At 38.0% G+C, this 19,739-nt stretch overlaps 1 protein-coding gene and 1 non-coding gene across 2 annotated transcripts; both read right to left on the reverse strand.

The window, feature by feature from the left end:
• Window positions 1-5,364: 5,364 nt before the first annotated feature.
• On the reverse strand, window positions 5,365-8,873 carry LOC120256042. The gene is made up of 6 exons (XM_039263814.1): window positions 8,767-8,873; window positions 8,459-8,597; window positions 8,292-8,361; window positions 7,586-8,215; window positions 7,285-7,350; window positions 5,365-5,639 (listed from the first exon to the last, which is right to left on the reverse strand). Exons 2-6 carry the CDS (start codon window positions 8,589-8,591, stop codon window positions 5,510-5,512), a joined length of 1,029 nt encoding a protein of 342 aa, XP_039119748.1. The 5' UTR covers window positions 8,592-8,597; window positions 8,767-8,873; the 3' UTR covers window positions 5,365-5,509.
• A 7,182-nt stretch (window positions 8,874-16,055) lies between these two features.
• Window positions 16,056-16,162, reverse strand: LOC120256049. The gene has a single exon (XR_005535170.1). It is a non-coding gene; the product is annotated as a small nucleolar RNA R71 (small nucleolar RNA).
• Between the last annotated feature and the right edge of the window lie 3,577 nt (window positions 16,163-19,739).

The raw sequence follows: 19,739 nt of genomic DNA on the forward strand, positions 1-19,739 counted from the left end.
TTGTTTTATTGAGTTTCATTGAACCCCCTTGTGTATGTGTGCAGATGGTCTTGTCAGTATGGGAATTGAGAACTAGTCATGGACACGACCAAGGTGCTTTTGCACTTGGTCATGTGTGCTTCACAACCCATTGGAACATCACTCCCAAGGATTTAGCTCCATCAAATGCAACAGTAGGAGTTAGGGGAATATTGTTTTGATTGCTTCCCCCACATATATTCTTGATTGGTTTACATTATTAGTGACCTTGAATGTGTACATCGGGGACAATGTATAACTTAAGTGTGTGTGTGTGTGTGTGTTGGGGGAGGGAGTTTCATAGTGCACATGTCTTTTTTTATATTAGTTTTGATTGACATACATGCCACATAGCCAATGGCGGTTCACATTAGTTGTAATGATTGTATTCTTGAGTTTAGGAGAATTTTTAACATTGAATGCTCTCATGCTCTAGTTCTTGCTTGAATTTCTAGGAATGTTTGCCCGATTAACACTTGTTGCACTACTCATTCATTAAACTATTTTGGAAACTCAAGTTCAATATTAAAGGGACTAATCAGTTTTGTTTCTTGTCTTTATTTTGCTAAAAACAAATATGGAAAAAGGAAAAGAAAAGAAAGAAAAATATAGTGTTTAGTTGTGCATTTGAGGGTGGAAAGAGCTACCACCGATGAAGTATGAAGCTACTCTCATAAGTCAGATACTAGCCATGGCCTAATGAGAGAAAGAGCTATCTCATAGGATGAGTGAAGCTACCACCCCTGTAAAAAGAGCTACCACCTGGAAAGTGTGAAAGCCACCTTAGCGGCCACTTTGGAAAGGGCAACTTTAGAGGATCTGTGAAGCTACTACCATCTTTTTAATTTTTGTCGCTTTGTGTAGATAAATAAGTCCCTTATACTTAGAACTTTGAGGAGTATAATTTTGGTTGACTTGAGTGAGTTTACACACACTTACACGATTTCGGGTTTGTTGTCCTTTTTTATTCAAGTTTTTAGCTAGAGCATTGATTTTTCGTATTTAGTGTTGAAATTTCCCTTACTTGTAGAATGCTCTCCTTGCATGCTTTGGTGAACTTAAGGCCAAGGGCTTTCATTATTTCCTTCTTCTATACTTCAATGTTTTATTTTTTCTTGAGGACAAGCAAGAGCTTAAGTGTGGGGGAGTTTGATAAGTGCTTGTGTGATAAGAATGCGAAGTGTTCTTTCCTTATGATGAGCATTACTTTTAATAGGTTTTAGCATTAATACTTATACATTTGTGTTACTTTCATGCATATAGGGTTGTGAAGCTAAGTATTCAGAAAAGAAGCCAAAAGTAGATCATAATCGTATTGTTTGGTGGAATCTTGAAAGAAACAAACGCGAAGACACAAGTGGAACTCTAAGATACGTGAATGTGTGCCAACCTCCATGAATTCAAGTCACTACAATGGATTGGAAGGGCACAAATACAGTCACATTTGCATATCCCGACTCGTGCATTGATGACAAGATCTCCGCCAATGAAGCTTTTAATTGAAGAAGATGTGTGATCTACGGTATAAACGTATGCCCGTTTATGTTGCCTCGATGAAGAGTGTGGAATTGGGAGTGTTCTGGCAGGCTACTGTAGCAGTACTATTCACAGCCGGCCGAAAATGAGATTTTCAGAGAATCCACATGGGCGTGTGGAAATTCCCCACGCCGGTGTGGAAATTCCACAGGCCCGTGGGAAACATCCACAGGGGCGTGTGGATGCCCGATTCCAGCCCTATTTAAGCCGCGATTCAGCCCGATTTTTGGGATCCTTTTCATCTCTTCTCTTTCACTTTTCGCCATCGTTTGGGAGTCCGTCGGCTAGGGTTTCGAGAGGCTTTCAGCACATCTTAGGAGTGGTTTGAAGGATTCGATATCGCGATTCGCTTGGAAAAAAGGTTATAAGAGGAGCTTTCTTCTGCATAGATCCGACGAGGTGTGCCCTAGGCCGGACAATTGAATCCTTGATGAAGACTCAACTACTCCACAAGACCATCGACACGAACACCAAGGGGGGTTTTTTCTATGGATTACTTGTTTTTACATATGATTTCATTATTGATTGTAACTAGCTCCATGGAGAGCTAAACCCCCCTAGTGGGTATTTGGATTTGTGAACCCTAGGATGCTATTGTTTCTTTAAACCTTTTATTATGCTTTCCTTTATTGATGTTTTAATTGAGTTTCAATCTTGAATGCTTGTTGAATGATTTCTCCCTTAGAGTGACACTAGGGTTGAGAGTTTATATTGGTAACCTTTGTGAATGGGTGACATGCCATGAGGGTTAGACAAAGCTAGATTGAAGAGGGTTGAGAGGGTGAGTCGAGAGGTAGTGGAGTGTCCTCTTTCCCTTTTGATTTGATTTACTCTACCTCCACGTTCCAAGAGTTCTTTGCGGTCATAGTAGAGTGAACGGGCTAAGAGATGACTTTCCTCTGGGGCTTAATTGTAAAGGCAACGGAGTGAAGCGTTGAAGTGATTTTAGCACCTAGGGCTTAATTGTGACTAGGAACCTTCCGCCAGGACCAAAGGGTTAGGTCTACATATACGAATAGGATTTATCACTTGGAATCCCTAGAGCGTCTTGCAACTGTACACAGTGTGAGGTGTTGAGATTGATCGATTTCTCCATCGGGACTTGGTGTAGAGTTAGTCATGGTTGACCTTAGATTTGGGACCATGTATCTTAGGATCTCCATGACTCATTAATGCATTAGCTAGGAAGCATAATAGTTGGTTTTGCACTTGAAACGATTATCTTAGGCGGAACAGTATCCAAGTACCCCACTTCTATTGGTTGCCTTATCTCTCACCTTCTTGTGTTTCTTTTTTCTTATTTCTGTTACTCTTGTTTACACCACACCTTATCAACACAATCATTGTTCATTTTCACTTTGTTAAGTAGCAATTTAAGTATTTTTACTCCCTACTCCCTATGGATACGATACCCCACTCACCTGGGAATTTATTACTCGCAAACACGTGCACTTGCGGGTAGAAAACTCCGCCACTTGCACTTAGGAGATATTAGAGGTAGAAAACTCACCCTGAATGGCTTGATGATTTTGTTGGTGTAGTTCAAAAGGCTAAATGCTCTTTCATTACTGATTCTTCCCTCTTCCATAATTTCTTACCCATTGTTATCACCTCATAGTCTTTCTACTTACCCTAAAGATTATGTGTGTTGTTTAGCCCATGTGTTTTCTATCCAAGAACCTTCTTGTTATGCACAAGCTAAATAAGACCTAGGGTGGCTAGCTGCTATGGACAAGGAGCTTGATGTTCTTAAGAAGAATGAGACTTGGGAATTGGTACGTGCAATTGTCTCAGGATAAAAAAAGGCATTCACTCCAAAGGAATTTACAAGGTTAAACTTAACCCATATGGAAGTGTGGAACGATTGAAGTCTCGGTTGGTTATCAAGGGATATAATCAAAAGGAGGGACTTGATTACAAACACACATTTAGTCCTTTTGCTAAATTGCCACTATTAGGGTTATTATTTCGCTCGCCACTGCTCATTGATGGCTTATGCACTAGCTCGATATCAATAATGTCTTCTTTAATGACTATATTGATGAAGAGATTTATATGCATCCACCTGAGCATTATTCTGTTCCTATACCTAGATTGGTATGTCGATTAAAGTGCTCTCTTTATAGTTTAAAACATGCTTCTCATTAGTGGAATCAAGAATTTAGTCGAAGCATGATTACTCTTTTTTGTTTAAACCTTATGGTGTACATATTACCGTGGCGCTTGTCTATTTGGATGATGTTCTTCTCACAGGTAATTTTCCTGCTCAAATTACTCATACTAAAGCCACTTTGGATCATCAGTTTACTATTAGAGACTTGGGTGTTCCCAAGTACTTTCTTGGCATTGAGATTTGTACCACTAATCAAAGTACCATGTTCCACCAATACAAATATGTTCTTGATATTCTTACTGATTCTAGTGTTACTGAAGCCAAACTGGCTTGGTTCCCTAAACCTCAAGGATTTAAACTCAGCCACTATGAAGACACATTCTTGTTAGATAGTAAGAGCTATAGATGGCTCATTGGCTGCTTGCTAAATCTCAGTATGACTGGTTTAGTATTTTGCATGTGGTTCACCTTAGTCAGTTTGTTTCCACAACTAATAACCCCATATAGCTGCTCCTGTGCATGTTCTTCAGTATCTAAAAGGGACATTTTCCAAGGGTTTGTTTGATCCCCTTCAATAGTCTTTAAAAATCACTGGTTTTACTGACAGCGTTTGGGTTAGTTGCTTGACGACTCAAGTGTTTCAATGGGTATATTGTATTTTCATGGGCCGCTCTCTTATTTCTTGGAAGACCAGGAAACAAACCAATGTTTCTCATTCTTCTACCAAGGCCAAATATCATACTATGGTTGCTACTACATGTTAACTTCTTTGGCTTTGTTATCTTCTCACAGATCTACATGTTAATATTAAGCAGCCTATGATACTTTTTTGTCATAGCAAGGCTGCTTAGTTAATTGGCGCCAATCCTTGTTATCATGAACGCACAAAACACGCCGATCTCATGACTAAACCCCTCGGTGAATCACAATATTCTTTTCTTTGTTCCATGTTGCCCTTTCAAAACTCCAACTTAGAGAGAGAGAGAGAGAGAGCGAGGGAGAGAGAGAGAGAGAAAGAAAAGGGGGTAAAAGAAAGTTGCTCCAGTCAAAAATAAAATCTTCACTGCTCTAACATTTGTATTATTTTCATAGTTGTAACATTTATACTATTTTACATTTTAAATTCCTTTTGCTAACAATCAGTTCTTGCTTTTTAGAGTTATTAGTCAGCACTTGCATGTTAAATACCTTAGTTGTTTCTTTGAAAATATATGAAAGCAAATTCTTTTAGTTTTCCTCTCATATATATGAGAATAGAAGAATATTTTCTACTCCAACGATATTTTTCTTCTTTAATTTGATTTCTTCAGTTAATTCTGCCAAAATTTCAAAATTTTGTTATTTGAATGAACCAATTTACCATGCCATACATCTACAGCTGTGGAATGATTGTGAACAGAAAAAAATCACATGATTTGTAATTTCAGATTGCAAAGCTTGTTGCTGTTGTTATACCCAAGAGCAGGATTTAATGGGTTAAAGAATCCTTAACTAAATAACCAGACTTATTAAACTCAACAGAACTTCTTTAGAGAAAGTACTAATGATCCAGGAGTTACACTAGTCAAAATTTAGAAGCTGAGATGATTTGGATAATGTATGAATTATATAGTTATCACTGTTTTACAACATTTATATTATAGCTGATATATATATATATATATATATATATATATATATTCATTTATATTATAGATAGTCTTTATATATGACACAATTTTTCACAAAAAAAATACAGATTCTAGTATTTTATAAATAGTTTTTTAATCAATTTAATATATGAAAGAAAAACAGATTAACTTGAAGATATTCACATACTTGACAGCATTCCCATAATTGATTCTATAGCTTCTTCTCTCCATTTCTCTGTTCTAATTGTATCCTTTTCCAAGTTCTTTTCTTTTCTCTTAGAACTTTGCATGAGTTCATGTGGATATGGAGCTTTTCTGGTTTGAATTTTTTCCCACATTGCCTGAAAATGTATCAACATGCATATTAATTCCAATTTCAGAAACTAAGTTGCAAGTATTTATTAATTAATAATATCGTCTGGACCCAGAGGGCAAATTCAAACTTTAAATCTAACTCATAATTATTATTTTAGCATAAAAAAAGAGTTTTAGTTCTAAAAGTTGTTTAGGTCAAAACCTTTAATTTAAAAAAAATACAAAGTAATAATCTATGTTAAAATGCAATTATGTTATTTTATTTGTTTTGGTTTAATGGACAAATTAAAGAAGAAAAACTCACCAACTATATATATTGTATATGCCTATAGGGGACTTTGAAAAAGTCTAACATTTAAGTACTTACTAAGATAAAATTTTTTTAAAAATTAATTATTTTTTTATTAACTTGTTTTTACTCTTCTTCCTCTTTGTTCCTTCACTAGGAAGCTCTCTTCACACCTACTTGGCCTTTAGGAAGCTTGACTGAACCTTTGTATACAAGCCTTCCTAGAGAGCTCCCCTAGTCATAGAAGGCCTGTTTATGGCCAGAGGAGCTCACCCCTACACAGTGAACCCATGAGGCTTCCCATGTTGGTGTCGCCTCATGAGGTCAAGCAATCTCAATCGATCATAAGAAATCATCGTGGGCTTAATCACATTAGATAATTGAGGGCTGAGCGGCCTTGCTCAGACACATACAAGTTGACTATGCCTAAACGAGGTTGCCCAACTAGCAAGCTCCTATGTTATGGAGGGTTAGGAGAAGGTGAAAAAAAAAGATAAATTAGTAATTTCAAAAACTAAAAGGAGAGAGGCATGTTTTTGAAAAATCAAGAGTTTTTATTGGATTGAGATAAACTCAGTTGTTCCTTTCAAACTTGCCAAAGGTCCTTTTTCTTAAATGAAACTTTCATGTGGTCCAACATTTTTTTAATTTGTAAATTATATTTATGAGATTATATTTATACACATATTAAAATACATAATTATTAGACTTTTTCTTACGTACATAAGGGGTTGATTTGAGATGAAAATGACTACAAAATAATCAATTTTGGCCTTATCTTTAACATGTCCATTCAAGAATATTAAATTACTATTCATATATATATATATATATATATTTTTTTTTTTCTTAACAATGGTCTTTGGAATTGGCAACACACATATAATTAAATATGTCCCTATTATTATGTTTATAGCTCAATACATAACACAACTAAGTATATTCTTGCCCATCATAAATATCCAAGGCAGAAGTTATATGCAATAATGACTTTCTAACCATTATATCATCATGATTACATCCTTATAACAATTATGTTTGTGGGTATACTCTCACAAAATACCAATATATATACCAATATATATATACACATTATATATTCAATACAAACTGAATTTTTGGACATGCCCTATTTAAAATAACTCTGATATAAAATAATACCATTTAAAAAAATCGCGGAAAAACAAATAAACAGCTATCAATTATGATGTTTTGGTGTGGATTTAGGGCAAATGATAGATATACCAAAGGCATATGCACCACTAAATATGCATGGTTTTCATACAATACAAATTTTAATATCAATGAATATGCACCATAAAAATTTCTAAACATTATAATAGGCAAATAATGAACTCAATAAATATCATAATTAAACTTACGAGCATTTGGGCTCTACTACTGGCCGGTAACTTCTTCGTTGGCTTTCGCTTGTTGATGACTTTTTCCTATTATAAATAAATACATAATTAAATAAATAAATATATTTATAATTTATTAGAATTTCTTTTAGGAAAATCCACCTCTCTTTTTGTGGCTTTTCAGTCTTTATTTTTTTTCGTTTTGGTTGTATTTATTTGCTGGCTATATTTATTTGCTAACTGTTCTTTGCTTTCAATAAATTTATAATTTATTTATTTTTATATAAATAAAATTATTAGAATTAACTAAATTGATCTTTACCTTGCATAAGAAAAGGAATGACTTGAGTTGTCACGCTGCTTCTGCTCATGATATCTTGCATCACCACCAAGTGACCTCCGTTGGGACAATACCTCAATGCTAACCTGCTGACCGGTAACAGGCGGCTTCACCGGCCGGAGTGTCGAATCACTTATATCTACAGTGCCACAGTGCATGAGGTTTCGGAGTACTCGCGAAGCTTTTTGGCTGGAGTTGTGGCTATTGTTCTTGTTGCAACTTCTAGTTCTGAAGTTTCTAATATAATCCTGAGGAATGTGTTCCATGTTCTTGTTATCATTGACAATCTCATTTTCGGTATTCAGCACATCTTTTTCGTATTTCTTGGAAACGATACTGATTATAGATGACTCATCGGAGGTGTCTTGGCTCAGTGGTAGTGGCGCGGATGATATTACTGATGAAACTCCAGATTCTGGACTGTTTGATATTGTTCCAAAAGGATCTACTATCTTGCCAGAAGAAAGAGATGTATTGAATTTCTGAATTCGAGCTTGTTGATCAAATCTCATGATGAGTTCTGAGCCCTTGAGGATGTACTCATTGTCTGATATTGGAGTGATGAGATCATCTTCGGTTAGATCCTGCCATACATACTCACTCTTGTACTTCCTGCTTTTTGTGGAATTCAGATGAAAGATTCAGGCTTATATATATTTTGATAAATATTTATTTTTGTATTAATTACCTTTTGTAAGACCATGAGAACGAGTCCGGCATGCCGTCTCCTCGCAAAGCGGAGAGCCATCTCTTCACATCTACAAATAGATATTCATGGCACATCAAACTCCAAAGACATAATCAGAGTTGAAAACCAGGAAAAATATAAATATATAATAATAAATGTCTAGATACCACGAAGGTGAACACCATGACCACGAAATTGGTGCACACGTATCAGATGAGGATGTTCAACTTTGCCTTCACGGCTAATGAAGTACACCACATTGACTTTTCTCACTTCTCCTCTTCCCTTCATTGCCTCCATGTCTTTCTACAAATCACATATGTACAAATATATAATACTTACATAAAGAATATCAACTCTGTGCCGGCAAAGGAAAACTATTTAGAAAACAAAATAAAGAAAAAATGGGCATAAAATATCTTAAATAATCCATGTATAACATACAAAATTTTTATTATTAGATATATATGCATACCTCAAACTTAAACTAATAAGGAGAAGAGATTGCCAAGAGTAGATGAAGAAAAATGGCTTAAAAAATAATGTTTGGGGGGACAGATAGCAAGTATATACTAAAGGGATAGTACTCTACATGTGTCCCTTATTCTTTTAATTTTTTTAATTATTTTTCTTTGATAAATATGATTCACAAATCTTTTTATGTTCAAGGAGAGAGCGAGAGCGAGAGGGCCAACAGGTACAGTTGAGAAGTTGTAATCTAATTCTTAAATTTAAGTAGGTTGAGGGTCAATTGTTTGTTTGGCCAAACTGAAGATGGCAACTCATTATCTTTTGTTAGTTCACATAATAAAATCATTCATACCTTGTATCTTGGAATTATTTGACAATTATATAATTATGATGAGTTTTTGAAGTCCAAAGGTGAAAATTCAATTTGCAGAGGTTAAAGTTAAACCCTCTTCTCGCTTTCATATTATAGCTGCAAGGAAAATTTCTTATTATATTGTTAAAATATAATAAAGGTGTAATATTCTGTATATATCTTATCACATTGTTAAAATTAAAATATAATATATTTGGATTCACAAAAACCAAATCATCACATATGTGTTTTTTTTTTTTGTTGTAACATTGTCTATGTAATAGTATTGCGCATATGCACAACACTGACATTAATTATAATTAGATTATTTTCTAATGGTTTAATAAGAATAAAAATATAATTTTGATATTATATATGCAATGACATATTTAAATTTGAAACTATAGAAAGGATTATTAAAAAAATTGATAATATTTTATTTAAGACCTAAACTAAATTTTTTTTTACTTTTTGTCAATATAAATTTTAAATCAAAGGATATCAAGACCGTTGAAAGTTATTACTCTAAAGAGTGGCAGGGAGGTGGAGATGAGGGCCAAAAAGAGCTTGACATTATAGAAGAATCCAAAAGTGAAAGAAGCTCAAACTGAACAAGGAACTAAAGTTGAAAAGATCGAGGAATAAAAAAGGGAAGAAATGCAACGGCAACAACAATCACGAGTTTGGGAATATCAACTCTGAATCCCATATCCATCATAGCTAAAGAAAGCCAAGGAGGACACACAGTACGAGAAGTTTTTGGATGTGTTTAAGCAGCTTGTTGAGGCACTCTTCTGATGCCCAAATATGCAAAATTCATAAAAAAAATCAACTAACAAACAAGCCCAAGTTGGAGGAAGCATTGACAGTGGCATTGACCAGTGAGAACTATTTGGCGATTTTGTAGAAATAGATACCAAAATAGATTAAGGATTTGGGGGGAAGGGGGAAGGGATTTGTCATTAATTGCATCATTGCAGATTCAGTGGAGGAAAAGGCTTTAGCTTATTCAAGGTGATCATTACTGTCATGTCATACATGCTATTCTTGAAACTTGGGCTTAGGGAGCCAAGGAAGACACAGATGATATTTCAACTGGTTGATAGATTCGTGCAACACTCCCGATGAGTAATTGCAGATGTGTTGATGAAAATCAACAAGCTTATCTTCCTAGTCGACTTTGTACCTTGGATGTGGATGAGGATATTGAGGTCCCCATCATTTTGGGCCATCTATTCTTGGCCACTTCTTGTGCTCTAATCGATGCGTGTAATGGAAAATTGATTTTGAGAGTGGTGATGAAAAAGCAATCTTCAAGCTTCCCGAAGCGATGAACACCCTATGAAGCACGATGGCACCTCCTATGCTATTGATATCATTGATGAGATCATTTCTACTTGCGTGAAAGAGGTGTTGACCATTAACCCCTTCAAAGAATACTTGGGAGAACTCACAAACGACAATGAAGAGATCGGCAAGAATCTCTAAGTGAGCATTCATTTAGACGCCCAATGAGGCATATCACTTCCTCCAAGGATAAGAACCAAAGTAAACCACCATGGAAGAAGGCCTAGAAAAAGATTGACTGGAAGAACAAGAATGTTAACTCCTCAATTCCCACTCAAGATGTGGTAGAACCATTATTTATGATTAACTAGGGTATGTATAATGTTTATTCTTGCCAATCTTTAATTCTTCGTTATGACAAGACATTGAACAAGATGAAGCGGTTTCCATCTCTTTGAACCACCATAAGGTAAAAGCAAGGTACATCAAGTTCAAGATATAAAACAAGTACTCCTTTGGAGGTAGCCCAAGTTTCTACTTTATGTTTTTTTTTTGTGTTTCTTAGTTGCTAGATTCAGCTTGTCTAGTTTATGTTTTGCTTCTTGTTTGTTTGATTTGTGGTGTTTGGATTTTCATATCTTTTCTAATGTTTTGCTCTACACCCTTTTTTGTGTGTACTGTTTGGGTGCTATTCTTGTTGAAAATCAAAGGATCAAGTATGTGTACTTTGCATGACAACTTTTGAAAAGGAAATTCCACTGTATCGGAGATTTGGAGCCCCCAGCTTAGGAGTGTGCCCGCACACATAACTGACACACCCCTTGCGTGTGTGTACCGTAAGTGCATGGGTTGTCGAAGTAATAAAGTACCCTGGTGAGTGGGTAGTCGTATCCATAGGGAATAGTGCTCAGAAACACTAGGATTGATATTTAACTATGGTGAAGATGATTCAAGAGTGGTGTGAACAATATCGATACAAGTAAGAATAAAGTAAAGAAGAAAGAGACGCAAAAAATATAAGGAGAGGCAATCGATAGAAAATGGGGCACCCGGACATTACTCACAATAGGACTATTGTTTCAAGTGCAAGACTAATCATTATGTCTCCTAACTTATGTTTAATGAGTCATGGAAATTCTAAAACACACGGTCCCAAACCTAAGGTCAATTGTGACTAACCCTATACCATGCCCCGACGGAAAGGAATACTCTCGACACCTCATACTGTGCAAGGTTGCTTAAAGCTCTGAGCACTCCAAGTGATAAACCCTATTACCTAATATATACCTAACCCTTTGGTCCAGGCAAAAGATTCCTAATCACAATTAAGCTTCAACACTAAGGATTACTTCAACACTTCACTCTGTTGCTCGCACAACTAAGACCAAATGAAGTTTGTCTCTTAGCACTTCACTCTATTGTGCCCGCAAAGAACTCTTGGAACATGGAGGTAGGATAAATCACACCGGAAGGGAAAGGGAACGTTCCGCTATCTCTCGACTCACCCTCTCGACCCTCTCCAACCTAGCTTTGTCTAATCCTAATGAAGTGTCACTCATTCACAAGGATTACCAATAGAGATTGTCAACCCTAGTGTCACTCTAAGGGAAAATCAAATCAACAAGCATTGAAGGTTGGAACTCAATTAAAACATCAATTAAAGAAACATAATAAAAGGTCAATGAAACAAAAATCATCCTAGGGTTTACAAGTCAAAGAACCCACTAGGGGTTTAGTTCTCCATGGAGCAATTTACAATTAACAATAAAATCGAATGCAAAAACATGCAATCCATACGTAAAACCCCCTTGTAGTCCGTATCAATGGTCTCGTGGAGTTGCCTCGTCTTCTCCAAGGGTTCCCTCATCAAGCATAAGGCACATCTCGCCAAATCGATGCCGACAAAAGCTCCCCAATAACTATCTTCCCAAGGAACTCATTGTCAAAGACTATAGAACCACTCCAAAGACCTACCCAAAGCCTCTCCAAACCCTAGCCGTGAGCGCCTCCAAAGATGGGGAAAAGATGGGAAAAAGATCTTCCAAAACGTCTGAAATCACAATATTTATAGGGGCTGGAATCGGGCATCCACACGGCCATGTGGAATTTCTACACGCCCATGTGAATTTCCAGAAGTTGATTTTCTGCGAGCTGTGAACAATACCTGCTACAGTGATATTGCTACAGTGATTTCCCTACAGTAAACTGCCACAGTATTTCACCAAAATACTCCCGAATCCATACTTATCATCGAGGCCACATGAATGGACACACATCCATGCGGTAGATTGCATTGCGTCTTCAACAAAACCACATTGAAGAAGATCTTGCTAGTATTGCACAAGTTGGAACACATGAGTGTGACTGCTTTTGTGCCCCTCCAGTTTGTGTATTCTCTTGAGTACAATGGAGGTTGGCACACACCCAAATGTCTTTGAGGACAACTTGTGTCTTCAGGTTTGTTCAATCCAAGAACTTCATCAAAAAAATTGCATCCACGATCTACTTTTGGTTCATTTCTTCGACACTTGTCTCCACGACCCTATATACATAAAAAAAACACGTATACACACGAATAAGTGATAAAATCTGAGTAAAGTAATGCTCAATGTAAGAAAAGAATACTGCATATTACTTATACACAAGTACTTATCAAACTCCCCCACACTTAAGCTATTGCTTGTCTTTAAGCAAAGATAAAACATTGAAGCATCCAAGAAGGAAAATTGAAAGTGCTTGGCCTTAGGTTCACAAAAAACATGCAAAAGATGCATTCTACAAGTATGGAAAAATTTCAACACCGAATAAGAAAAATCAATGCTCTAGCTAAAAACTCAAATAAAAAAGGACAACAACCCGGTATCATGTAAGTGTGTGTAAACTCACTTAAGTCAACCCAAAGTATACTCCTCAAAGCTCATAAGTAAGAGGGACTTATTTATTTACAAGAAGAAAAGAAAAGGTAGTAACATCACACATCCTCTAAGGTAGTCCATTCCTAAGCGGCCGCTAAGGTGGTTTTCACATATTCGAGGTGACAGCTCTTTCTACAGGGGTAGTAGCTTACACTCATCCATGAGATAGCTTTTTCTCTCACTAAGGCATAACTAGTATCCAACTTATGAGAGTAGCTTTATACTTCATACGTGGTAGCTCTTTCCATCCCCAATGCACAAACACACAAACATATCTATTATATATATATATATATATATATATATATATATATCTATATTTTAACAAAATTAAAACAAGAAACAAACTAATGAGCGCGTAGTGTGATAAGTGCTTGTGTATAAGTAATATGAAGTATTCTTTTCTTACATTGAGCATTACTTTTCTCAGACTTTATTACTTATTCTTGTGTATATGTGTTCTATTGTGCATGTAGGGTTGTGGAGATAATTGTGGAAGAAAGGGACCAAAAGCAGATCGTGGACGCATTTGTTGATGAAGTCTTAGAGTGAACAAATGTGAAGACACAAGTTATGCTCAAAGACATGTGAGTGTGTACCAACATCCATTGTGCTCGAGCAGACACGCTAATTGGAGCCGTACAAAGGTAGTCACATTCATGTGTTCACTTATGCAATGCTAGCAAGATCTTCGTCAATGTGGTTTAGTTGAAGACACGACACAATCTACCACATGGATGTGTGCCCATCCATGTGACCTTGATGAAAAGTGTGGATTCGGGAATATTTTGGCGAAGCACCATAGCAATTTATTGTAGCAAACCAATAAAGCAAAATCACTGTAGCAGTTACTGTTCACAGCTCGCAGGAAATCAACTTCTGAAATTCACACGGATGTGTAGAAATCCCACACACTCGTATGGATGCTCGATTCTAGCCCCTATAAAAGCCGCGATTTCAAATGTTTTAAGGGATCATTTCCCAATCTTTTTCCCACCTTTTCCCCATCTTTGAAGGCGCTCGCGGCTATGGTTTGGAGAAGACAAGGCCACTCCACAAGACCATCTATACGGACAACGAGGGGGTTTTTCTCATAGATTGCATGCTTTTATATTCGATTTCATTATTGATTGTATCTTGCTCCATGGAGAGCTAAACCCCTAGTGGGTGCTTGGACTTGTAAATCCTGGGATGATTTTCTTCTTTGACCTTTATGATGGTTCTTTAATTGATGTTTTAATTGAGCTCCATCCTTGAATGTTTATTGCATTGATTTTTTCGTAGAGTGACACTAGGGTTGAGAATCTATATTGGTATTCTTTGTGGATGAGTGACATACCATGAGGGTTAAACAAAGCAAGGTTGGAGAAGGTCGAGAGGGTGAGTTGAGAGGTAGCAGAGTGTCCCTTTTCCTTTCGATGTGATTTATCCTACTTTCACATTCCAAGAGTTCTTTGCGGTTATGATAGAGTGAAGTACTAAGAGACGAACTCCGCTGGGGTTTAGTTACGCAAGTAACAAAGTGAAGCGTTGAAGTAATCGTTAGTGTTGGGGCTTAATTGTGACTAGGGGTCTTTCGCCTGGACCAAAGGGTTAGATCTATATTAGGAATAGGGTTTATCACTTGTAGTCCCCAGAGCTTCTTGTAAACCCACGCAATGTGAGGCGTCGAGAGTATTCCTTTCCATAGGGGCATAGTATAGGGTTAGTCATGGTTGACCTTAGGTTTAGGACTGTGTGTTTTAGGATTTTCACGACACATTAAACATTAGTTAGGAGACATAATGATTAGTTTTGACTTGAAACAATAGTCCTTGGGTGAGCAATGTTTGGGTGCCCCATTTTCTATCGATTGCCTCCCTTACTTCTATTGCGTTTCTTTCTTCTTTTCTTTATTTTTACTTACATTGACAGTGTTCACACAACCCTTGAATCATCTTCACTGTAGTTAAATAGCAATACTTATGTTTCCGAATACCTTATGGATACGACTACCCACTCATCAGGGTACTTTATTACTTCGACAACCCATGCACTTGCCGTACACATATACAAGGGGTGTATCAAGTTTTTGGTGCCATTGCTGGGGAATAGGTGTTTTGGAAGTATTTTGCACTTTGCTATTTTAGCTATTCATCACTTGTTATATTTCACACTTTCTTCTTATTTTTCCATCGTTCTGATTTGTTTTTCTTTCTTTGGTTGCAGCTCCAAGTTATGACCTGAGGAAACCCTTCAACATTGGTTAAAGAAGATACAGATATTGGAAGAAGAATTAATAGAAGGGGAAAAGAACCTGTGCAAGAACAGTCAAATCAAGCTAAGATAGAAGGTGAAGGGTATGATAATATGGCAGAATAAAATGAGCTGCAGAGGACACTCTCAGATTATGCCAGACCTGTAGTTCTTGGCACGCAATCCAGTATTGTGTGGCCACTGATTACAACTCAGAGTTTTGAGCTCAAGCCAGACTTCATCCAGATGTTATAGCAGTCAGAACAGTTTAATGGTTTGGCTGATGAGGATCCAAACAATTACATTGAGAACTTCTTGGAAGTGTGCGACATGCTCAAGATTAATGGAGTTATGGATGATGCTATCAAGTTGAGAGCCTTCCAATTTTTTTTGAAAGGGAGAGCAAAGCAATGACTACATTCATTACCTAGAGTGTCGATCACTACTTGGGAGGTGATGGTAGAAGGTTTTCTTGCCCTATATTTCCCTATCGAAAAATCTGTGAAGCTTAGGAATGAGATATCTTCTTTTGTGCAAACAGAATTGGAGTCTCTTTTCGAGACATGTGATAGGTTCAAGGAGCTACTGAGGAAATATCCTCAACATAGGTTCCCCAAGTGGATGATTATTCAAACTTTCTATAGTGGTTTGAACCCAAGCACAAAGCAGTTGCTTGATGCTGCAACAGGAGGTACCTTAGGAAGCAAGAACCCCGAAGAGGCCCAACATCTCATTGAAGAAATGGCTATAAACAGTTATTAATGGAACACACGGGACAGAAAGAAGGTAGCCGGACTTCATAAGATCGATGCAGTGACATCATTAGCGGCCCAGGTTAAGTTATTAAGCAAGAAGTTAGACACTCTAACTTCTCCTTGAATGGCTGCCGCGATGAGTTTCACTGGGTGTGGGGGAGAACATGTGCCATCTGATTACCCTATTTCGATTGGTGGTACTACTTTTGTGGAATAGGTTGATTTTGTAGGTAATGCAATTAGAGGTCAAGGAAATTCATATAGCAATACCTACAATCTGTGGTGGAGGAGCCACCCAAACCTTTCATGGAGTAATCAAGGGCAATAGAAGACTATGGTACCACCGGATTTCCATCCACAACAACAAGCCGCGAATATGGAGAATAAAGTTTAAGGGTTGGAAAACCGGATGACCGACTTAGAGAAGGCTTTGACCACAATGCATTATTGCACAACTTAGGAAATCAAGTGGGCCAAATTGTGAAGTCACTTTTGGAAAGACCTCAAAGGAGTTTGCCTAGCAACACGGAGACCAATTCAAGAGAGCATGTGAAGGTGATAACTTTGAGAAGTGGTCGTGAAGTTGAGAGTAGGCTCCCTAGTGAGAAGACTAATGTTGAGTTACCCGAGGTCTTGGAGGTTGAGGATAGAGCTAAAGAGAAGGAGGTGACAACCTAACCTTACAAGCTAAGAATCCCTTACCCTTCAAGATTGATGAACGACCAAAATGATGAGCAATACAAGAAGTTTTTGGGTCTATTCAAGCAGTTGCACATCAACATCCCATTTGTAGAGGCGTTATCTCAAATGCTTCGCTATGTAAAGTTTCTCAATGACCTCTTGACCAACAAGAGGAAGTTGGAGGAAAGTGCATCTGTAATCTTAGATGCTTCCTGTTCAGCGGTGTTGCAAAAGAATATGCCGAACAAGAAGAAAGACTCTGAAAGCTTTATCATTCCGTGCAACATTGGTAATTTGGGTAAAGATAAGGCATTGGGAGATTTAAGGGCTAGTATCAATGTCATGCCTTATATCTTCTTTCAAAAGCTAGGCTTGGGAGAGCCTAGACCCACTCGGATGACACTTCAATTGGCCGATCAAAAAGTTAGACTTCTGAGGGGTATTATTGAAGACGTACTTGTGAAAGTTGACAAGTACATATTACCTGTGGACTTTGTGGTGTTGGATATTGATGAGGATATTGAGGTTCGATTTATACATTGGAGGCCATTCTTGTGCATTTCCAAGGCTCTTATTGACACGGACGGTGGGGAGTTGATATTAAGAGTTAGTGATGACAAGTTGACCTATCGCCTCGCCGAAGCCATGCGATATTTTCTTGACTTTGATGATACTTGTATTTTCTTGACACCAATGATGAGTTAATTGATGAATACGTGCACGAAATGATGTGGGCGGACCCATTTGAGGGCTTACTAGATTAAAAGGTGGAGAGTAAATAAGTTTTGACACTTGGTCTAGAGGACAAGTTGCAACCTACCCCTGGGATCATGAAGAGGATGATCCAAAAGATGAAGTGAGCAAGGAGATATCACAAGAAGGGCCCCAAGGCTAATGGGGATGTGTATGCACGGAGTTAGGGTGATGAGCTCTTCTGTGGTAACAAGCTTGATAACTCTCCCTCTACCTTGAAACAATAATGTGCATCGTGATTTCAGGTTATAGGTAAGAGGGCAACTTTCATCAATGAGCCCCAGTGAGGTAAGGTCAGGTACGTCAAACTTAGTGACGTTAAACAAGCGCTTCTTTGGAGGTAACCTAAGTCTTTACCATTTTTCTAGGTTTTTAGTTTAGTACTTGCATGAATAAGATCTTGAATGTTGGTGTCTTGATTTTTTTAATGCTATTGTTGTGCTTTACTTGTGGATTGTTGGTGTTTTAGAGTGCTTAATTGTGATTAGTGAAATTTCTTGGCCATTTGAGTGTGTTTTCATGATTCTCGTGTCAGTTTTTAATTATTATGCAGTCTCTACATTTGCCCAAGTTTTGCAAAAAATTTTCTGCAGAGTCTGTATTTTTCTTTTAAGTTATCCAGAGAAGACACACGCCCGCATGTAATTTCCACACCGGCGTGTGTTTCCGTTCAGAGCTCATCTCGAGAGGACATAGGGGTGTGTGAATGCCCCTATGAAAAGGCTTGTGACGGTCACACGTCTGTGGGTAATTTCCACACGGCCGTGTGAATCTCTACAGAGTTCTCAGACTCTATCCTGAGAAGACATAGGGGCATGTGAATGCCCTTGTGGATGACCCTGTGAATGGCACACGGACGTGGGTAATTTTCACACGCCCTGTGAAACTTTGCAGAGACTTCTCCTCCATCCCGAGAGCACACAGGGGCGTGTGGGTGCCCCTGTGAGTACCCCTGTGAGAATCCACACGCCCGTGTGGAATTTTCAGAGGGGCATGTGGAACATTTAGCCAAATTCTTGGGAGGACAGAGAGGCCACAGGGGCTGTGGGTGCCCTTATGGGTCGGGCACACGGACGTGCAGAATTTCCACACGCCTCGTCTAGATACGTTCAGAGTTAGTTAGAGGCTATCCTGAGAGCACACATGGGCGTGTGTCCTCCCCTGTGAGCTCTCCTCAGAGTCACACGGGCGTGGTTAATATCCACACGCCCGTGTGGATGCATAGAATGGCAAGGGGCGAGGCTTTTCTTTAAAATCTACTCGAGCCCTTTCATTTTTTCACTCCTAAACACTCAGAGAACGTACCTCTTGACTCTCCCGATCTCTCAGCGTCGATTTATAGAGGTTTGAGTGAGTTTTCCAGCCATATTCAAGGATTTTTGTTCTCATTTAGTCGGTAAGCCTCTTTCCCTGTTTCCTTTGCTCAATCTTCATTTCTTTCAATTATTATGGTGAATGTTGCTTCGATTTCATGCCTAAATGGTTGGTGTATCCTTTTAGATAGAATTTGGAGTGAATTTTTTATGTATTTTTGAGATTTTTGCATAGTTTCCGTGAGACTTTCACGCCCCGAAGATCCCCTCGGGCGTGTGGAATTTTCACACAACCATGTGAATTTCTGTAGAATTAGGTTTTGGAGTTTATTTGATTATTTCTCTTCAATTCTTGCAGATATGGCACCCAGATTGAAGAAAGCGGCCGGTAAGCATCCACGTGAGCCTTCTCCTGAGCCGGAGCATATGGAGTTTACCATTCCCGAGCACCAGGCTCGGTTTGAGTGACTATTAAAGCTCAAGTTTAGTCAGACGCGGTTTCCAGACTTGAGCGTACTTTGGGAGATTCAGTTGGGGTTTGATATGGCTGACGAGGTAGAGGAGTTAATGTCGATGGGTAGTTGGCGGCGTTTGTTGTCGATTAGAGAGCCGGCTATCCGTATGTTGACACTAGAGGTTCTCACCTCATTCAAGTTTGACCCTTCATACAGTAGCTTCTCGAACAT

This window comes from Dioscorea cayenensis, unplaced genomic scaffold (assembly GCF_009730915.1).
Source record: "Dioscorea cayenensis subsp. rotundata cultivar TDr96_F1 unplaced genomic scaffold, TDr96_F1_v2_PseudoChromosome.rev07_lg8_w22 25.fasta BLBR01001275.1, whole genome shotgun sequence".
Taxonomy (NCBI): Eukaryota; Viridiplantae; Streptophyta; class Magnoliopsida; order Dioscoreales; family Dioscoreaceae; genus Dioscorea; species Dioscorea cayenensis.

Coding starts and splice junctions, on each gene's coding strand:
- LOC120256042 (XM_039263814.1), bottom strand. CDS start 8,591: ATGGAGGCAATGAAGGGAAGAGGAGAAGTGAGAAAAGTCAATGTGGTG. Junction 8,362..8,458: donor TCATGGTGTTCACCTTCGTG/GTATCTAGACAT, acceptor ATCTATTTGTAG/ATGTGAAGAGATGGCTCTCC. Junction 8,216..8,291: donor TTCTCATGGTCTTACAAAAG/GTAATTAATACA, acceptor CACAAAAAGCAG/GAAGTACAAGAGTGAGTATG.